The 22,011-nt window shown below is 38.9% G+C and overlaps 1 protein-coding gene and 1 long non-coding RNA gene across 8 annotated transcripts in view; one reads left to right on the top strand and one right to left on the bottom strand.

The window, feature by feature from the left end:
* Nucleotides 1-22,011, top strand: part of LOC127942625 (uncharacterized) — an 82,496-nt gene that overhangs the window by 18,748 nt on the left and 41,737 nt on the right. For 2 of the 7 annotated variants that reach the window (XM_052538486.1, XM_052538478.1), the window contains exons 2-4: nt 16,502-16,603; nt 16,728-17,054; nt 17,147-17,272. The exons of 1 other annotated variant lie outside the window; for it this stretch is intronic. In XM_052538486.1, coding sequence (XP_052394446.1) covers nt 16,558-16,603; nt 16,728-17,054; nt 17,147-17,272 — 499 coding nt within the window. In that variant the 5' untranslated portion in view covers nt 16,502-16,557. Of the gene's footprint in view, nt 1-15,643; nt 16,604-16,727; nt 17,055-17,146; nt 17,273-22,011 lie in introns of those variants that run through there. 4 more of the 7 variants (XM_052538480.1, XM_052538482.1, XM_052538479.1 and 1 more) reach the window with 4 other exon arrangements.
* LOC127942626 (uncharacterized) lies at nt 2,025-4,189 on the bottom strand. Its single transcript, XR_008149352.1, has 2 exons — nt 4,064-4,189; nt 2,025-3,008 (listed from the first exon to the last, which is right to left on the bottom strand). It is a non-coding gene; the product is annotated as an uncharacterized LOC127942626 (long non-coding RNA).

Here is a 22,011-nt window from a genome sequence, read left to right as displayed (position 1 = left end):
ATACATGGGGGATTCGAGTCGCGCGTGTATACATTATCATACAGAGTGCATACCGTTTTACAGGGAGCGCGCAACTCTTAAAGGGGCCACATTTTTTTCCACTCGTTACAACTTGTAAGGACGCAAAAAACCTTCTTCTGTCTGAAAAGGTACCTGGCACGCACTTGTCTGAGGAGTGGATTAATGATTAATGCTCAGAACCAGTCGCGAAAAATTATATATAAATACAGGGACAGCATTGCACACAAGATGGCCATTGAAGTGGCATTGACTAAGCAAAAGGCGATTCTGGCAAATAAAGTAATTGAGGTGAATTCTAAATTAACGGAGGAGAGCGCAACATCATTCAAGGCTGTCATCCTGACCTATCAATTTGTGTCGATAAAGTATAATAGTGCATATTGTAGCTGTTATGTATCTTTGTAAGTCATTATATGTCCTTTTTTGAGACACTCGTGTCGATAATGTAAAGTGCATACACTTGTAGCTGTTGTAAGTCCTTATTTGAGGCATGCGCATGTGCACGACCTCTACCCCCCCCCCCCCCCCCCCCCCCAAAAAAAAGAAGTGGGCTCCCCCAAAGGACACGGTATAGTTCGAACACTGGAGTGGATGATACTCCCTCTCCACTCCAAACCCGAATTCACTAAGATTCTGAGCTATAAACCTGAGCCTCAGGGTGGAGTCATGTCAGATCAATAAACTGGTCCTCCTCAGCAGACCCAAAATCAGCAGGTGCTGCAGACAGAACATAAATAAATAGGCTTACTTTATTTGTCATTGCATAATAAAGACAAAGAAATATATTTGACAACAGTCTATTCCAGTTAATAAGTGGCATACCATAAATAAAATGCATGTATAATATATGAGTATAATATTCAATAAAATGTCAAAATACCAACCTGCTGCATTGAATGGATCCATAATCCATGAAATAACACACGTCGGCAAATTATATTTGAATAGATTCTTATTGCTGCTTCTACAGATATCAGTGTGTATTACAAACTCCAAATGTATTGTTACACTAGTGATTAGGTGTATTAAAATGGCTGAAACCTAAAATAAACTTTATGAGGTTGAAAACACTGTATAGTTGTGATATATGACAGCGCTGAGCGCGTCCGTCTCTGGCTCAGCGCCAACCAACGCGCGAAAGCATAATTTTAATCTGGCAGTGATGTCACGACACTGAACATTCTAAATCCCATATGTGGGACCGAAATAAAATAAAAATCCCAGAGAACCGCGGCGTGCGCGCAAGCACGCAAATGATGCGCACCGCTGCACTTGCGCTTTGGTCGACGCAGCAACAAAACGTCCTTGTGCGGCGCAAGCCGCGTCCTGTGTGAAAGGCCCATAATGCGCGGCCTTGCTCCAGATTCCCAAGAGGGTCTGGCTGCAGACATATGGGCGAGTGGAGCTCCACTCAAGAGCGGAAATACATCACCTCCACTAGCGACGCCGCCGCCATGTTGGACCGGGCCATACTTTCCGTGGAATTACGTCGCCTCCACTAATGATGCGGCCGCCATGTTGGACCGGGCAACACTTTCCGTAGAATTACGTCACCTCCATGGCGGCGAGTGGAGCTCCATTCAAGAGCGAAAATACGTCAACTCCACCAAACTTTCGTTTTATATTATTACTTGTTATATACATGTATAAGGGGTGCTTTGCAAGTTATGTCACCTCTTTGTACGTAATGTTCATATGTCCTGTACTTTTATCGTTGTTACTTTTACCTAGTAGAAATAATTAAAATAATAATATACTAATCTTTCACGGTTTATGACACGACAGCAATTTTTTTTTTATTTCCCCTCAGCAATTTGCACTACCGACATCCACAATCCATATTTTTAGGGCTTCTGCCTTTTGTTCATGTTTGTTTTACCAATGTACAACTGACAATGTAACATTCCATACATTTTAGAAAGTTAACCCTATGTTTGTAATATTTAGCAGTGAAAAAATAATGAAATATTAAATAAATTATTAAAATAATACCTCAACCAGAATTTGTGTGTTGAATTTTGTATTTTAATCGAAATAATAACATATACAAAATAACCACAGTAACATAATGAAGAATAACTTCCACAATTTAGAAGTTTTAATGGTTTTTGAGTAATAATAATAATTAACACATCTTACACTACACTAAAAACAAATTAACTGCAAGTGACCATAATTGTTACAGTAAAAACACAATGTGTGCGCACGCACGCACACTTTACTCTTCAAGACCTCCATCGTCTGTGAAGCAATCCTAGCTACAGTAGCCAGGGTGGTCATCTGAGGAGTAAAACCCCAAAAGCACTCCCTGTTGTCCATTTTCCTGGTGACCAGCCCCACAGTCTTTGTGAAGCTGGCTGCACTGTAGGCGACTGGACCTAGAGATGATGTAAGGCTTTCTGTACTTTAGATAGTGATAGTGTTTCTTTAAATATCTTCACTGCACCGGTTAAGTATCATTTTCATGTTTCAGTCAAGTTTCATGTTAGGGAAATGGAAGAGAGTGAGTTTACTTAGCCTAATTATTATAGCCACAAAAACAAGAGGGTCAACCACACTTACTGAAGTCACCATCAAGCCAGTTGAGTGTGGCTCCTGTTAAATATGCTCCTGACTGACAGTGTTGTTAAATCTCTGGCATGAACAATTACGTCAGATGGGTCAAGTTTAATTACAATACTGACATTTCATTATCATTAAAGTTAAAGCAATTTACTTGTTGCTGAAGGTGCCTGGTCCACCACAGTTGTGCTTTGTTGTTCTGATGCATCTGATTGCTGGGCTGGGGACACAAAGAAGACATGAGCACAGCAAAACTGGAACAAAACTATGTCTGTGTACTGACGTTTTGTAAATTCAACACAGAATAGTACTGCATCATTCTCCTATGACAGTCCCAAAGCAGACAAGGTGATGGTGCTCAGAAGTTCCAGTCTCTATTTGTGGAGGTGTTATCAAGGATGGATAACACTTGATATACATTTGATCTGAAACAAAAAGTAAAACAATAGAATAACAGAACAACAAAATAGAAAAAATAAATATGTACATGTTAATGTCACATGTAAAAAGACTTTGACTTCTAGGGTGGCAACAAATTTAAAATGTAAAGAGTGCTGCATCTTCCATGCCAATCCTATCCCTGGAAGTGAATGAAAAATTAAATATGAAAACAACCACCTCATATGACCTTTTTAACATTATATAACAAATGATAAAGGCATACACATACAAAACAATCGTGTCCTTTCATTATTTACTACATTATTTTACCACAAGCCACCAAAAACTAAGTTACATCTATGCTATCCATCATGTACTGAAGGTAAAAATTTAAAGAGCAAACAATTAACAAATAAGTTTTTCAGAAATGTATTATCCAAACTGTACTTCCCCAGTCAACTGAAAAGAAAGTATGTTCTTCAAGAATTTAGTGAAGAAGAGGCAAAGAAAATAAGGAAGTGTTATTTTACTTATCCAGTTCTTCCTAAAGCCAAAAGTAGTAACATTTAAAATCCTAAAGGACATTTATCCATCTAATAACTTCCTACAAGAAAGATTTAATTGTGAGAACAAGTCATGCAGGTTCTGTGAGAAAGATATTGAAACTGTAGATCATATGTTTTTCCAATGTGAATCTGTACAGACTTTTTGGCTGGAATTTCAAAACTGACTTCATTTCAAACAGATATCAATACACCCTTTGACTGTGATCTCAGTTAAGGTTGGAGTATTGTTGAAGGAAAAGATCCTAGACTTTTTGATAAATAACTTAATTACTTTGTGCAAATACTAGATTCATAGATGTAAATTTTTTAAAGGTTAAACCTCACTTCAGCGGATGGAAGAATGAACTAAAGATATTTGCAAAGTCTCTTCATTACAGGATTGACATCAACATTGCTCGCGATATAAATCTATAAATCCATAGTGTTTATTAATCCTTTTGTGAGTAATTTCACGTAAGCCCTGTGCGTTTTTATTACACTGCACGTTACAACAGCGTCAGTTCACCATTTTAGCGATGCAGAGATAAAATTACCTGATTTTAAGTTTGAAGTACTCCCGGCGACGCCATCTTGATGTTTTCAAGTGGAGGTGACGTACTTCCGGTTTGAGAGTGGAGCTCCACTCGCCCATGGTCTGCAGCCAGACCCTTCTCCTGTCCACCAGTGGGGCGCGCCCCACAGTTTGAGAAACGCTGAACTAGACTAACGGAGGCATTAGGGGTGGCTGCAGCCTGGAGCAATGGACATGCCAAAAGGGGTGTGTGCCAAAAGTGTTCTCATTGGTGAAACGAAAAATGTAATGCGAAATCTGGCTGTTAAAAAATAATTCTAAAAAAAGTAATTCTTCCAAGATAAAAACGGCGTTTAAAATATTAAGAATATTATTTTAAATTACTTTTGAAAGTACCCTTAAAACTTCATGGATCGGGTTACTGACGTCATCACCGCCGCCAGTGTCGGTCTTGATTTATCAGTAATCAAAAACAAAATTACAATTATTTTTCGAGAACTTCTCTTAACACGGTTATAGTCGCACTAATTGTTCTTAAGCTGAAGTCAAAAGTTGTTTTTAACATTAGTTAATGAACTGTGAAGTGAACTAACAAGAACAAACAACAAGCAGCTGTATTTTTTATAAAAGGGGGGGTGAAATGCTCGTTTTCACTCAATATCCTGTTAATCTTGAGTACCTATAGAGTAGTACTGCATCCTTCATAACTCCAAAAAGTCTTTATTTTTATTAAATTGATAAGAGAAAGATAGTCTGTACCGATTTTCCCGAAAAACACCACCGGCTGGAGTCGTGACGTGTGGGCGGAGCTAAAGAATCACTAGCGCCAGTAGGCTTTTGCGTTGAGAGCGTTCGGTAGCTGTGACACAGATCCAGAGGCTGAAATTTAACAAGAGCAGCATCAGCAAAGGCGTCTCTATGTGGTATGTACTGAAACTGTATGGTTTTGGAAAATGACTAAGTTCCACTTTATGTCGTCTTTTTTTTTTTTTTTTTTTTTTTTTAAACTGTACATGTGGAAAGTGCAGTTTGATGACAACATCGCATGTTGTTTACTTGATGTGCTTATGCGCTAATAGCTAAGTTAACAACACAGAGATATTTTAAGCAGTTTTACTCACCACATGCTGTTCCAACACACGATCGTGACCCTTTTTCGTTGGGACTGCATTATCCTTAAGAAATAAACAATGTGCAAATCCGGCGTCAAACTGGGCCTTGTTTGTAAAACAAGCATCTTCGAAATGCAGGGAACAAACAAAAACACTTGCACAACTCCGTTGATGCTCTGTAAAAATAAACTCCATCCACTGGTCCCTTAATGCTGTTTCTCTTTTGGTAATCTGTGCAGGGTTGTCTTGTTTTGTGACTTTTCGCGACGCTCTCGCTCTGATCAGTGAATCTCTCTGATCTGCTATACGGGAGCGTGCGCTCTTCCGGCAGACGTGCCCTCAGGACCCATATAAGGAAATTCCGCTCCATCTAACGTCACACAGAGCCATACTCGAAAAAAACTTTCCGAAACTTGTGACAAACCGGAAAGAGTATTTTGGGAACAGAAATACTCCTTCAAACGTACAACTTAATTTTTGAAACTTTGTCCATGTTTAGCATGGGAATCCAACTCTTTAACAGTGTAAAAAACTCAGTATGCATGAAATAGCATTTCACCCCCCCTTTAACTAACAAAGTTTAATAAGTTAGTTAATGTTAGTTAATACATCAGTCAGCAAAAGAAACCTTATTGTAAAGTGTTACTCTAGAAAACTAGGTTTGTCAAATATTTAGAATTACTAAATTATCTAATTAAAAAATTAGTCAGAGTATAATAGTAACATTATTTTAAGTGACATTAAAGGGTTAGTTCACCCAATATTAAAATTATGTCATTATTGATGTTGTTTCAAACCTGTAAGACCTCCGTTCATCTTCGGAACACAGTTTAAGATATTTTAGATTTAGTCCGAGAGCTTTCTGTCCCTCCATTGAAGCTGTGTTTACGGTATACTGTCCATGTCCAGAAAGATAAGAAAAACATCATCAAAGTAGTCCATGTGACATCAGAGGGTCAGTTAGAATTTGTTGAAGCATCGAAAATACATTTTGATCCAAAAATAGCAAAAACTAAGAGTTTATTCAGCATTGTCTTCTCGGTCGTGTCTGTTGTGAGCGAGTTCAAAACAAAGCAGTTTGTGATATCCGGTTCGTGAACGAATCATTCGATGTAACCGGATCTTCTTGAACCAGTTCACCAAATATAACTGAATCGTTTTAAACAAACCGTGTCTCCAATAAGCATTAATCCACAAATGACTTAAGCTGTTAACTTTTTTAATGTGGCTGACACTCCCTATGAGTTAAAACAAACCAATATCCTGGTGTAATTTACTCAAACAGTACACTGACTGAACTGCTGTGAAGAGAGAGATGAAGATGAACACCGAGCCGAGACAGATAATGAACGAAAGATTGACTCATTCACGAGTCAAGAACCGGTTGCATCGGTTTTCGGATCACCAGTAGTGATGGGAAGTTTGGTTCTTTTCCGCAAACCAGTTCATTCAGACAGTTCGATTCAATAGACCGGTTGAAGAAAACGGTTCACTGGTTCATTTGCGCTCGATGTAATGACGTCATTTGCGAGGATTGCCCTTGATTCAAGCCTTCGGTTTACCTGGGCTCATAACATTAGGTTATGTGTACTTTATTGTCCCAATGGGAAACTTGTTTTAGCCTCACGTATACAACCACTGCATTGACAAAAAATATAAAACAAACACATAATATAATAATAGAAAATAAAAATACACAATTAGAAAAAAAAAAAAAAAAAAAACTTACACAAATACCAAACTTAGAATAATAATTTCTACTTGATATTATTGTATATAACTTAACAGCTGAAGGAATGAATGAGTTCTTGAAATGGTTTAGTCTACAGCTAGGCATTCGTAATCTTCTCCCCGATGGCAACAATTCAAACTCAGAATACAGGGTATGTGTTATGTCATACAGAATCTTATTTGCCTCCCTCAGTATAGATCTTTCATATAGGGTCTGGAGATAAAAAGGTTCTGTTCTGCCCATGATCTTCATGGCTGTCTTAATAAGACGTCCAAGCCTAGATTTCAGATGTACTGATAAATTACCATACCAAAGATGTATTCCGTTTCCGATCACATTCTCCAATACAGCCTTGTAAAACATCATCATAATCTTAGTACTGACACCGTAAAGTCTGAGCCTTCTCAAAAAATACATTCTTTATTGTAGCCGAGTGCACAAAGTATCTATTTGGACCTGTCTAGCACAGAATCAGTTCAGAATCCATCACCAAAAGAATCAGTTTGGTTCAGACGCTCTGTCTTTCAGTCTGCTTCACACTGAATCACACATTCTGAGTATCATCAGCTCCTCGGTTCTCTAATCGGACGCGTCCGACAGAAACTGAAGTTGAACACGAGCCGAGCCAGAAAACGAAATAAACGAAAGATTGACTCGAGTCAATCTTTCGTTTATTTTGATATCTGGCTCGGCTCGTGTTCATCTTCAGCTCTCTCTTCACAGCAGTTCATTCAGTGTAATGTTTGAGTAAATTAATTACTTCGGGATATTGTTTTTTAACTCCGAGAGAGTGTCAGCCACATTGAAAAAGTTAACAGCTTACTGTATTTTTCAGACTATAAGTCGCACCTGAGTATAAGTCGCATTGTCCAAAAATAGGTCATGATGAGGAAAAAAACATATATAAGTCGCACTGGACTATAAGTCGCATTTATTTAGAACCAAGAACCAAGAGAAAACATTACCGTCTTCAGCCGCGAGAGGGCGATCTATGCTGCTCAGTGTAGACTACAGGAGCACTGAGCAGCATAGAGCGCCCTCTCGCGGCTGTAGACGGTAATGTTTTCTGTTGTTTCATGTCTCTTAGTTCATTTCTCTTGGTTCATGTCAATTTAATTTTGATAAATAAGTCGCAACTGACTATAAGTCGCAGGACCAGCCAAACTATGTTTGTATGTTTGTTTAACATTTAAACTAGCTAGTGCGCTGAAGGTTGGCGACTTTTCACCTATAAAACAGAAACTTGCTGATTTACTAGATAAAACCAACACACCAGTTCATATGCATAGATTATTTTACCTGATATAAAGTGTGCACTGCAAACACGTTATTTATGATCATCTCCATCCAGTCTGTACGCCATATTGCATTCAACCACAATTTTCTTCTTGATTTCTGTGAAGGAATGTCTGCTGGGATCCGGTAAAACTTTAGTTTTGAAACAAAAGTGCTGTTCCTTCTATTATGGCAGCCAAAAACCCAACAAGAAGACATTTTAAAGTCAAAACCTCAAACTTTTAGCGCACCTGCTATGAGTTCTGCCTTTTGTTTTTGCCTCCAGCGAGAGTGGTGACGCCACAGTGACATTAAGCGATTAAGGGGTCTATAGTTGCGTTCGACTTCATGCAGCATTGCGCAAAACGATAACAATCTGACTTGAATGGAGTGGCGGTAAGAAATTTTGTCTGACTTGAGACGGCGGCGATGCCAACATGACAGTCAAGTGTTTCATCAAAGTACCACGAGAGTGTTTTGAGAAACTACAGTCTGCAATTCTTTGATAATAATTGAATATTAACACAACTGAAGATATTTTCAACTTTGCATGCACTATAAAACAGTTAAGTCAATTTCACAAGCACAACACTACTGCTGTATGAAATTAAGAAATCTTAATGGCTTCATAGTCTTTAATCAAAATTCTAATTTACTAAAAAAAATGCAATGGAAAATATGAAAATGCCCCTCCCCTCTGCATTTGAGGACCTTTCCTGGTGACATAGGTTTGACTGTTTGGATGTCAGCTTAGGCAAGGCAAGTTTATTTATATAGCACATTTCGTACACAATGGTAATTCAAAGTGCTTTACATGAAAGAAAAATAATAATGAATAAAAATAATAACAAGAACAAAACAAGCATTTTTAAAATTATTAAAAAATTTACTTATTTAAAATGAATTTAAAACAGTTAGAAAATGATTTTACATTTAAAAAGAAAACAGTGAAAATATAGTGCAATCATCATATAATGTGCTCATTCAATAAATGCACAGCTAAACAGATGAGATTTAAATCTAGATTTAAATTTGACTAGTGTTTTAGCACATTTGATCCCGTCTGGCAGCTGATTCCAACTGCAGGCGGTATAGTAACTAAAGGCGGACTCCCCTTGTTTGGTGTGAACCCTTGGTATTTCTAACTGACTCGATCCTAATGATCTGAGTGCGCAAATCAAACACCACATTGCTGTTGCCTAAAACGAATGAATTAATAAGCACATCGCGCTCAACAATCAAACAGCCATGCTGCGCATCTCAGTCTCTCAAAAACCAAACCAGTTCTCTCTCAAGAGTAGGCTAATAATCAGCTTGGATACAGATACATTTTCTACTTGTCCTGCATGTTTGCATCTTTACCTTTTGCTTTTTTACGCGGCACGCACACTTCACTAAACATTAAGAATCGCTTAAAGAGTTCTGCGTTTGTCATGATATCTTTCTGCTTGCATGATAAATATTATTTTAGAAATTAATAATTATAAATAATTTAATATATAAAATAAATTTTAGTTTTCTAAATATAAATAATTTTAGTTTAACATGACATACTTGTTCAGTGATAACTACGACAAAAGATAAAAAGTCATAACGGTCTTATCAAGTAACTGTACAATGTTGTATCCAAATGCAGATACGAAAAATGTTGTGATTGTTACAGATACAAATACTGGCTGTTACATGCAAATTTAAATATGTATAAAATTTACATATGTAATTGTTGCATAAGGCTATACATTAATAAGCATTTATTGATAAAAAAACAACCATTTAATGTGTTTTCATTTACAGTAGCATGAACCATTTGTTTTAATAAAAAAATCGACTTGTAGAAATCATTAATCTTGCAACCCCTATACTGTACAACATTAATTAGTATTTCATTATTGTATATGGTAAGTTTAAGGCTATCTAGGTGTAGACGTAAATAAAACACAATCTAACAGGCAGAAAATTAAGTTAGAAACATCTAAACTTTTCAGAATGCAGTAAGTTCACCACTGTCACAGTCTTCAGCTGGTGTGCCCGGGAGAGCAACCAGATGACACTGTCCTTTTGTGAGTGTTGTGTGTTATTTGGTGCCATGTGCTCTCTCCTGTCTATTTTCTCTCTGTTTCCCTCTACGGGCCTGGATCCTCTGTTGTCTGGCAGCCGGGTATAAAAAATTCCCACTGAGTCTTCAAGTTGTCTGATCTGTTCTGTCACGGTAAGAAAGAGGTGAAGACTCAAATGCAGGCAGAATGGTCCTTTTAATACAAAAAATGAAACAAAACTAACAAAAACCACCCCGAGGGGGACAAACAGGCAGACTGGAAACTGTACTACCACCAGCTGAAGACTGTGACAACCACTGGTCACGAACATCCTTTCCTGTAACAAATCTGAAAGCTAAGCCAAGATGGAGAAACAGCTGATCATAGCTATACAAGGATAGCATTTTTTTTTTAAAAAAGAATTTATTAGCAGATCTACTGGAAGGAATTTTTAGTGCTGGAAATCCATTTATCCTTTGCTGAAACTTCTGCGTCTTCATGGAGAGCAGGTCACAGTTGCCTAGCAGCAGCAGACGCCACTGGAGCTCAAGTGTAGAGCAGGCTACAGAGTGCTTTGGAAAAAAAGGAAAAAGCAGCGCACCTAGCGGTTTCCAAACGTTTTCAGTCGCAACATCATGCAAATGTGATTTTGTTTTGAAGGAATATTATTATTATTTTATTTTTAATTTTTTTGCTGGACTCGGTCGAGACCAATGATAACATTTGGTGAGTCAAATGGCCAAGTCCAAGTGCAAACGCAACAAGTCTGAGACAAGTCAGAGTAATACAGCCCTACTGAGGGCTGCTATCAGTTGTTTTTGGTTCACTTTCAGCAGATACAGGGTTTGGGCCCTGGAGTTGTGGCAGCGGTCAGAGAGCTCTAACAGGAGCAGAGCCCACAGGCTTTGGTGGTTGAAGGGCCCGCCGTTTTTTTGTTGATATCTGCGGGCTTACAGCAAAAGAGTGAGAGAGTTTAGTCCCAGTATACACCAATTCCTCCATTTTCTGTGAAAAGCACAGAAGTTGGGTGCTGGAGAGAGGGATAATGTGTCTGGTGTTTCCGGTGGCTGTGAAAGTTGTCCTGGCTTCCCTGGCTGTTTTCCAGAAAGTCGTCTTTGGGTGCTGAATCTTGTAGCAGTTTTGATACATCACAGTCTGTCTGTGAGGAGCTCTGTTGGCAGGGCTCAGCCGGGAGAGTGTCTATCAGCAGTGCTTGTTTTGGCTGCATGGAGTTATCAGTGTCCTTGTGGGATATGTCAACCACATGATGACTCGGATTCGGTGTGTGTGTGCTGAATGGATTGACACACTCTGCTGAACGATGACAGAGGGAAAAGTAGATATTGTCCTTAAACGCTCTAGCAACATGTTTGTTTGGGCGGAGGCCATCCGGTTTAAACAATTGTCTATTTCCCCAGAAAATATGTTGTTGATGAAATTCACTCCTTTTATATTACAAGATCTTTGTAGCCATGTGTTCAGCCCAAGCAACTGTGAAAACATATTTGTTGGGAATGGTCCACTGATGAACGACTGAACTTTGAGTCTTCAAAGTGTTTCAAAGAGTTAGCTGAATTCCTTCTTAAGGAAGTTCTGACTGCTCTTTCCGAATATAATTTTTCCCACATGGATGATTATTCGATTTGCAGTCTTGTGCTTCATCAGAATAGTCTGAAATTCCTTGTTCACATCAGAGACCGTTGCTTGAGGAAGGCAGCATGTTGTTGTAGTCCTGCTATTAATGTTTCTGATAATAGAGTCACCAACTATCAGACTCTTGGGCTCGGCTGAGCTCTGAGCTGAATGCCACTGTCTGCTCAACCTTGAGCACCTGTCAGTAGCGGTGTTAGCTGCTGGCTGATCAGATCCATGTTTAATCACATTTGGGGATTCCTCACTCACATTCATTAATGCAAATCATTCATCAATATCCTCATGAAAAACAAAGAAAAAGCACAGCAGAGGGAACAGGTCTGGCGGTGTCAAGACCCAGTCTCTCAGAGGAGGTATGGCACACAGCTGGCGGGTAGGAAGCTCAGGCCGGCAGACAACAGCAGGTAAACTGGACAGAGTGCAGAGCAACCAAATAATCAGCAAACACAGAGCAGTAAATTGTACAGACCAGATCCAGACAGGACTCAGACTAGACAGGAACATGGAAAGGAGAGAAAGCGTCTGCATAGATAACTCTAGGAATAATCTGGCAATGAAGCAGGGAAATGGGAAGCTAGAAGTAGCAAACACAATCAGAGGGAAAGGAGAACAGGTGCGAGAGAATTAACACAAATGCTGAAAGCAAACTAGAAACAGCTGAGGTGAGTGAAGGTGCGTGTGGAAGAGAGTGAGTGTGATGGAGAGTGTGAGTTAGTGAGTAACCAGTAGAGGGAGACTGAGACGGATACCAAGGGAGGACCCTGGCGGGTATGGAGGAAATCTTTAATGAGGGAGAGGTCCAGGACATCCCGGGAGGGAACCCAGTTTCTCTCCTCAGGACCATACCCCTCCCAGTACACTAAGAACTGGTGTCCATGACCCCGGCGGCGAATATCAAGGAGCTTATGAACCCTGTAAACCGGAGCTCTCTTGACACGAACGGAAGAAAGAGTAGGGCGAAGAGAAGCACGCATGACAGGCTTTATGCACGAAACGTGAAAGACTGGGTGAATGCGACATAGGTTAGGAGATAGTTTGAGTTTGACAGTAACTTGGTTTATAATCTTAATGATCTGAAACGGACCAATAAACCGGGGTGCCAATTTGCGGGAGACAGACGGGAGTGGCAGGTTGAAATGAAACGGCAACAGACCGGTGGCGGGCGTGGGCAGGGAATTACGGGCATATTCAGCCCAGGGGAGCTGCTCAGTCCAGGACGCAGGGTTGCGAAAAGCCAGGCTGTGCAAGATATGACCGACAATTTGATTGGCTCGTTCAGCCTGACCATTGGTCTGTGGGTGAAAACCCAATGAAAAGACCGACGGAAGCTCCGATTAAACGTCAAAATTCCTTCCAGTACTGGGACGTGAATTGAGGCCCCTATCAGAAACAACGTTAGAGGGGAGACCGTGAAGTTTGAAAACATGACTGACCATAATCTGAGCCATCTCCTTGGCAGAGGGGAGTTTAGCGAGTGGGATAAAAAATCGATCAACGACGGTAAGTATCAGAGTATTACCCACCAACGGAGGAAGCCCAGTGATAAAATCAAGGGCAATGTGTGATCAAGGACGTGACGGGATGGGGAGAGGTCTAAAAAGACCCGCTGGAGGAGAGTTACTCAACTTAGTCTGGGCACACACGGCGCAAAAGGCAATAAAGCGACGCGTATCTCGTTCATGCACGGGCCACAAAAAGCATTGGCGAATACTAGTGAGTGTACCCCTAACGCCAGGATGGGCAGTCAATTTGGACGCGTGACCCCACTGAAGGGCCGCTAAACGTGCAGAAACAGGAACAAAAAGGCGATTCTCAGGAGAGGTGGAGTGAGAAAGAGCGCGCTTTACCAGTCTCTCGATTCCCCAGATAGCAGCGCCAACTACACGACCCTGAGGAATAATAACCTCCTGGGTTGAGGGGACCTCAGAGGAATCAAAAAGACGGGAAAGAGCATCAGGTTTCACATTCTTAGAACCGGGATGGTAAGAAATTGAGAAATTGAAATGAGCAAAAAACAAAGCCCAACGGGCGCGTGTTTAGTCTCTTAGTGGAACGGATGTACTCTAAGTTCCTGTGGTCAGTCCAGACAATGAACGGAACGACCGCCCCCTCCAACCACGTCGCAATTCTCCCAAAGCTAAACAAATGGCAAGCAGTACACGATTCCCCACATCGTAATTACGTGTGTGGGCGATAGGCGGTGAGAGAAATAAGCGCAGGGGTGAACCTTCTCATCTGAGGAGGAACGTTGAGAAACAATAGCACCAACGCCCATCTGAAGTGTTGACCTCGACTATGAATTGTCTAGAAACTTTGGGGGTCATAAGAATAGGAGCGGTAGTAAAAAGAGTTTTAAGAAGATCAAAAGCCTCTGGGCGGACTCAACGGCACGGCCACTTGGCTAAAGTTTTGTATGAAACGTCGATAAAAATTAAGGAAACACTGAAGTGCAGCGCCTGTGTCAGGGACTGGCCAATCGGTGACCGCCTGAACCTTAGTAGAGTCCATGCTAATCCCCTCTGCCGAGATAACAGACCGAAAAAAGTAACTGTGCGCGCGTGAAAGGTACACTTCTCAGCCTTAACAAAGAGTCGGTTCTCAAGAAGGCACTGGAGGACCCGGCATACGTGTTTTACGTGAACTTGGAGAGAGGGAGAAAAACATCAGATTGTTGTCGAGATACACAAAAACAGCTTTGGGATGTGGTGGAATGGGAGATTCGCATCATGGATGTACAGCTGACAAATCTGCAGCAACTGTGTGATGATGTCATGTCAATATGGACCAAAATCTCTGAGGAATAAGGGGTCCAACCTGGTACTAACAAGATGTACCTAATAAAGTGGCCAGTGAATATATATATATATATAGAGAGAGAGAGAGAGAGAGAGAAAGAGTGAAAAAATATATTTCAATATATTTTTATTGTGCCTGTTTTCATTTAATTGTGATCATGACAGAAATTTTAAAGTCTGATCCAACAATTATCCAACAATTGTTCATATTGTTCCTATCATATATGGAATGTTTACTTACCCTTATGTTTTTGCAATGTTATTATCAGCTGTTTGGACTCTCATTCTGACGGCACCCGGTATCCATTCTGATCAAGTGATGTAATGACTAATCACTATCGTTATAATGCTAAATATGTTCAAATCTGATGAAGAAACAAACTCATCTCCATCATGGATGGCCTGAGAGTAAAATATCAGCAAATGTTCTTTTTGGGTGAACTATTCCTTTAACTATTTCCTTTGTTTAATACTGAAACAACAGGAAACAAGGGCCATAAAGAGTGTCGTCAATAAACACAAACTCTTGACATTATAAGTGGACCTCAGGAAAAATATTAAATGGAATAAAATAGAATTAAATAAAAAGTTACACTGTTCTTAAGTGGCCATCTTCCTCCAACTTACATGAAGCTGAAACATGGACAGATCAAAAAGACTTTTACTGTTATTGACCACAAGAAAACAGAACAGATCAGGTCATTCAAAGGTGTCCAATTTGAGCAGTGTGCTTGTGTTTTATTATGTTATAGTTTATAATAACTTTAGGCTAGGTCTCAATGAACTTTATGATGTTAAACAAACACACAATAAGGTAATATCAGCATTTTAAACAACTTTTGGAAAATATCTGGAAGTAGCCTGCACTAGTGTGGATGGAGAACTTCTGAAACCAAAGTCCATATCTTATCCGGATGAATGTGGATGTAGACTTGCAGTATCTGAATGTGTAGAAACAGTTGTTTAAATAGTTCAGACATGTTAGTCATAACTGTTCAACCCCTCCAGCAGTCCAGCTGGAGTCAAAAGTATTCAAACATGCCAGAAAACATTTTTGGAGGGTATTCAAACTCTCAAACTCCCGGAAGCAGGGACACTTTTAGTGCTTACCATCGGTGAGATTGACAGAACTAATCAAATTGTGTGAAATGCTTTCAGTTTCATGAAGTCTCGGATCTCATAAAATGATATGTGTAGTGCCAGACCTCTCTCATAAAACTGTATTCAGAGTAAACTCAAAGTATAGACTTCTGTTGTACTTCCTGTTTCTACTACCATGTTTGTAGTCCTTTGTAGTTTTTCCTGCTCATGTCTGTATCTTCTCTTGGTTCTTGGTTTGGTTTCCATTAAATGTTCATTTGTGCTTAGATCCTCTGTGTCCGTCTTCCAATTACAATCTGCTCATGTCACGCTAAAGAGATTTTTTTTGGCATGTATATTGCAAATTACGTTTTCCACTGGTTTGGTGGCTTGATGAACAGCATGATCTCACACACTTGCATGCATCATGTGGGTTAAAGTTTGACCGAGTGAAAAGGACACAAAATATCATGGCAATAATCAGCAAGTTTCCATTTATTATAATGAACTAACAATGAACAGCTTTATTTTATTTATTAACAAAGATTATTTCACCACATGATTGTTTGGAGCGGCTATGTGAAGAGACCAGTGTGGCTTTCTCCTGTTGCTTTGCATTAAGAGGAAAAATGTGATTTCTATTTTATTATTATTATTATCATCATTATTTTTAATGACAACAGGTTATACGTGGGTCAGTGTTTGAGATTTGACCAAACGGACACAACACTAGATCAGAAGCAAACCTGTCTTAACTTCCTCTTGACTGTGGTTCAGGTCCCTGTTATTTAGAAAGCTGCTCTAAACCCGTGTGAAAGAAACAAGACTGCATCATGCTGAAGTGTTTGAACATCCTGAAGATCTTCAAGCTCCTTCTCTGTGAGTTTATTCTTCTTCATGAATGGTTTATTTTTCTTTATATGTTGATTTCTAATGTTTTTTGAGACTATAATAAGCCATTGAGTGTGTGTGTGTGTGTGTGTGTGTGTGTTTTATTTCACAGTTCTGCTCATATGGTGTCAATCAGCAGAGACTTTAACAGATCAACTAACAGATTTGGGTCTAAATGTGTCTATAAACTGTGATCTTGATGAACAGGAGGTTAACTGGTTATTACTGAAACTACCAGATCCTCCAGTGATGATATTACTCTCTTCTACAACTTCAGCTAATTTTTACTATGCTAAAACATTTAAACACAAATATTCAGTGCAGGGTAAACATCATCTGTTCATAAATAATGTCACTCTTGATGATTTAGGACTTTATTACTGTGTGACCTCAAGTCCACCTCCAAAATACAACAACGGCACCAGACTGTACATCGCTGGTAAGTGACCATTCACTGAAATTAAACACTAAATAATTTTATAGACACAAAATATTCAATATTAATGTTAAACCATTTCAATGATTGCACAGAACTAACTCTAAATCTAGAGAACAAGAATCATACAGTGGTGAAGTATATTAATCAGAATCAGACACAATGGCAGATTATCCTCATCTCTGCTGGAATCAACGCTCTTCTGATCATTGTGGTCATAGGTGAGTCTTTGATTACACCTGAATGGCTCCACATATTATGGGCCTAAATTCAGATTATATTATCTGTGTGTGCTATTTTTAAAAATGTTAAGGAATATTTGAACAGCTCTTACAGTCATAGCTCTTAATAGTGACTACAATAATTATGTCAATAAGAACAAATATGTTTTTGGCTGAATGTTAAATCTGAATTAACTTTTAAGGACTATTAAAGATTTTTAAAGCTTCTTGTTGATGGAAGAAACAGAAGCAACCTGAAACCATTTCAAGATACAAATCTTCACTTTCTGGATTTTGAACAGGATCTCAAGACTCAAGCCAAACACGGATAAATTGCATGAAAATATGAAGTCTGTACAGTATATAAAGTATATAAACACATCTCACTCCATGTTTAAGTATAAAGCTTATGTATATGTGCTGAAATTTTACACACCAGTGTGTGTTATATATATAAATAAATGAACATAATACCTAAATATGCATGAGAGACTGTATTTGTCCTAATCACATAGTTCTAGTGTCAGGAACAATGAAATAATGTGATATTCATACTTTCTGCAAGACTTGTTCTGTGCTTTTCTCATCTGTCTATTTCTATTTTGTATAAAGTTGCAGTCAGTAACCAGATAATTAACTCACAGCACAAATTAAATGCTCCTGACAACAATAAATGTTTAAAATCTGTTTACATGTGTTGTTGTGAATCTTTGTTTGCTGAACTTGGCCTTTTGTCCAAGACCATGACTAAACACCATATACTTTATATGTGATTATAAAAGCCCTTGTATGGGAAGTAAGCAGAAAGTTTACGGTTGATTATTGAGGGATTATTGAGGGAATGATTATTGAGGGAATGTCAGCTTCAGTAATCTACAGGGCTCTGTTTAGAGAGCAGACTCCAGACGAGGCTCGGTACGTGACCATCTTTATTTGTTTATTTTATTTAACTACAATTATGGTTATATTTATAAATGTCTGCTAATAGAAATCATGATGAATCTCCAGAAAAACCTTTCCTTTCTTTAGAGTGTGGCATTAATCATATTGCTTTTAACTTTGGTGTTGTACCTTGTGGTACCAGAAACCTTAATTGCTCTAAATAATTTTGTGGTGTTATGAACAACTGTGAGATTAATTTGTTGGTGGTGTTCAATCAATGCAACACGTCACAGTCTACTAGAGTTGGATTAATATAGCATTTGATGTTGCATTTATTCTTCATATAAAAATGGCACATGAGCATACTCGCACCCTAAAGAGAGCAGGCCGAAAAATGGAGCGCAGCTGGAGGAAAACAAAACTAGAGGTATTTCATATTGCTTGGCGGGAAAGTAACCTATCCTACAGAAAAACATAAAAAACTGCTAGATCCGATTACTTTTCTTCTCTTTTAGAAGAAAACAAACATAACCCCAGGTATTTATTCAATACAGTGGCTGAATTAACAAAAAATAAAGCCTCAACAGTTGTTGACATTACCCAACATCACAGCAGTAATGACTTTATGAACTACTTTACTTCTAAAATCGATACTATTAGAGATAAAATTGCAACCATTCAGCCGTCAGCTACAGTATCACATCAGACAGTGTACTATAGACCCCCTGAGGAACAGTTCCACTCATTCTCTACTATAGGAGAGGAAGAATTTAAAGAAACTTGTTAAATCATCTAAAGTAGATGCTAAACCAACAACATGTATGTTAGACCCTATACCATCTAAGCTCCTAAAAGAGGTGCTTCCAGAAGTCATAGATCCTCTTCTGACTATTATTAATTCCTCATTGTCATTAGGATATGTCCTCAAAACATTCAAACTGGCTGTTATTAAGCCTCTCATCAAAAAACCACAACTTTACCCCAAAGAACTAGTTAATTATAGTCCAATCTCGAATCTCCCTTTTCTCTCCAAGATATTAGAAAAGGTGGTATCCTCACAATTATATTCCTTCTTAGAGAATAATGGTATATGTGAGGATTTTCAGTCAGGATTTAGACAGTATCATAATACTGAGACTGCTCTCCTTAGAGTTACAAATGATCTGCTCTTATCATCTGATCGTGGTTGTATCTCTCTATTAGTCTGTTAGTTTTATTGGATCTTAGTGCTGTGTTTGACACAACTGACCACAACATTCTTTTGCATAGACTTGAACACTTTGTTGGCATTAATGGAAGTGCATTAGCATGGTTTAAATCGTACTTATATGATCGCCATCAGTTCATAGCAGTGAATGAAGATGTATCATATCGATCACAAGTACCTCAAGACTCAGTATTAGGGCCGCTACTCTTCACACTTTATATGTTACCATTGGGAGATATCATCAGGAAACATGGTGTTAGCTTTCACTGTTATGCTGATGATACTCAGCTCTATATTTCTTCACGGCCCGGTGAAACACACCAATTTGAAAAAACTAATGGAATGCATAGTCGATTATAAAAAACTGGATGACGAGTAATTTCTTACTGCTAAATTCTAAAAAAACAGAGGTGTTAATTATAGGACCTAAAAACTCTCCATGTAATAACCTAGAACACTGTCTAAGACTTGATGGTTGTTCTTTCAATTCTTTGTCATCTGTTAGGAACCTAGGTGTGCTATTTGATTGAAATCTTTCCTTAGAAAGCCACGTTTCTAGCATTTGTAAAACTGCATTTTTCCATCTCAAAAATATATCTAAATTACGGCCTATGCTCTCAATGTCAAATGCAGAAATGTTAATCCATGCATTTATGATCTCAAGGTTAGATTATTGTAATGCTTTATTGGGTGGTTGTTCTGCACGCTTAGTAAACAAACTACAGCTAGTCCAAAATACAGCAGCAAGAGTTCTTACTAGAACCAGGAAGTATGACCATATTAGCCAGGTCCTGTAAACACTGCACTGGCTCCCTATCAAACATTGTATAGATTTTAAAATATTGCTTATTACTAATAAAGCCCTGAATGGTTTAGCACCTCATTATTTGAATGAGCTTCTTTTACATTATAATCCTTTACGTCCGCTAAGTTCTCAAAACAATTTGATACCTAGAATATCAAAATCAACTGCAGGTGGCAGATCCTTTTCCTATTTGGCGCCTAAACTCTGGAATAACCTACCTAACATTGTTCGGGAGGCAGACACACTCGTGCAGTTTAAATCTAGATTAAAGACCCATCTCTTTAACCTGGCTTACACATAAAATACTAATATGCTTTTAATATCCAAATCTGTTAAAGGATTTTTAGGCTGCATTAATTAGGTAAACCGGAACCGGGAACACTTCCCATAACACCCGATGTACTTGTTACATCATTAGAAGAATGACATCTACACTAATATTAGTCTGTTTCTCTCTTATTCCGAGGTCACCGTAGCCACCAGATCCAGTCTATATCCAGATCAGAGGGTCACTGCAGTCACTCGGATCCAATACGTATCCAGACCAGATGGTGGATTAGCACCTAGAAAGGACTTCTACTGCCCTGAAAGACAGTGGAGACCAGGACAACTAGAGCCCCAGATACAGACCCCCTGTAAAGACCTTGTCTCAGAGGACCACCAGGGCAAGACCACAGGAAACAGAAGATTCTTCTGCACAATCTGACTTTGCTGCAGCCTGGAATTGAACTACTGGTTTCGTCTGGTCAGAGGAGAACTGACCCCCCAACTGAGCCTGGTTTCTCCCAAGGTTTTTTTTCTCCATTCTTTCACTGATGGAGTTTCGTTCCTTGCCGCTGTCGCCTCTGGCTTGCTTAGTTGGAGTCACTTCATCTACAGCGATATCTTTGACTTGATTGCAAATAAATGCACAGACACTATTTAAACTGAACATGGAGATGACATCACTGAATTCAATGATGAACTGCCTTTAACTATCATTTTGCATTATTGACACACTGTTTTCCTAAAGAATGTTGTTCAGTTGCTTTGACGCAATGTATTTTGTTTAAAACGCTATATAAATAAAGGTAACTTGACTTGACACCGCGGAGACAACTGTTGATTGAAAAAGATTGATTGAAAGTTGATTATAGAAAATGATCAGGCAGGAATTTCCTCTCTCCTCCTCAGGGAAGCTTTCAGCACCGCTCATTAACAAACCTTAATGAGCAGATCTTTTCTGCAATCATATTCACTGGGAGCAGTGTTTTATTTTATATATCAAATAAAATAAATATATATATGTACACACATACTTATAATATGCATCTATTCGCTTGTCATCCCTACAGTGTTAGATCAATTGAATGTAATGCTATTAGAAAAAATAATAAACGTTTTTAGGAAATAGTTGGCCTTCTGGAAAGCATATTAATTTACTGTACATGTACTCAATACTTGGTAGGGGCTCCTTTTGCTTTAATTACTGCCTCAATTCGGCGGGGCATGGAGGTGATCATTTTGTGGCACTGCTGAGGTGGTATGGATGCCCAGGATTCTTTGACAGTGGTCTTCAGCTCATCTGCATTGTTTGGTCTCTTGTTAAGCTGGTCAGCATAAGGAAGCATGAAGTGCTCCAAGATTTCTTGGTTAACGGGTGCAGTGACTTTGGTTTTCAAAAAAACACAATGCACCAATACAAGCAGACCATTACCCCAACGCCTCTGAAGTTGTCTGTGGTTTAGGAGTGGCTTAACAAGAAGAAAATGACAACTGTAGCCAAATTCCTTGACACTTCTGAATGCCTTGACCCCAGCGTCAGTCTATTCTTGTGGAGTTTAATCAAATTCTTGAATTTATTAA

This window comes from Carassius gibelio, chromosome A22 (assembly GCF_023724105.1).
Source record: "Carassius gibelio isolate Cgi1373 ecotype wild population from Czech Republic chromosome A22, carGib1.2-hapl.c, whole genome shotgun sequence".
Lineage (NCBI taxonomy): Eukaryota > Metazoa > Chordata > Actinopteri > Cypriniformes > Cyprinidae > Carassius > Carassius gibelio.
Note: the sequence above shows the minus strand (reverse complement) of the source record. Positions and strands in the feature narration are given on the sequence as shown.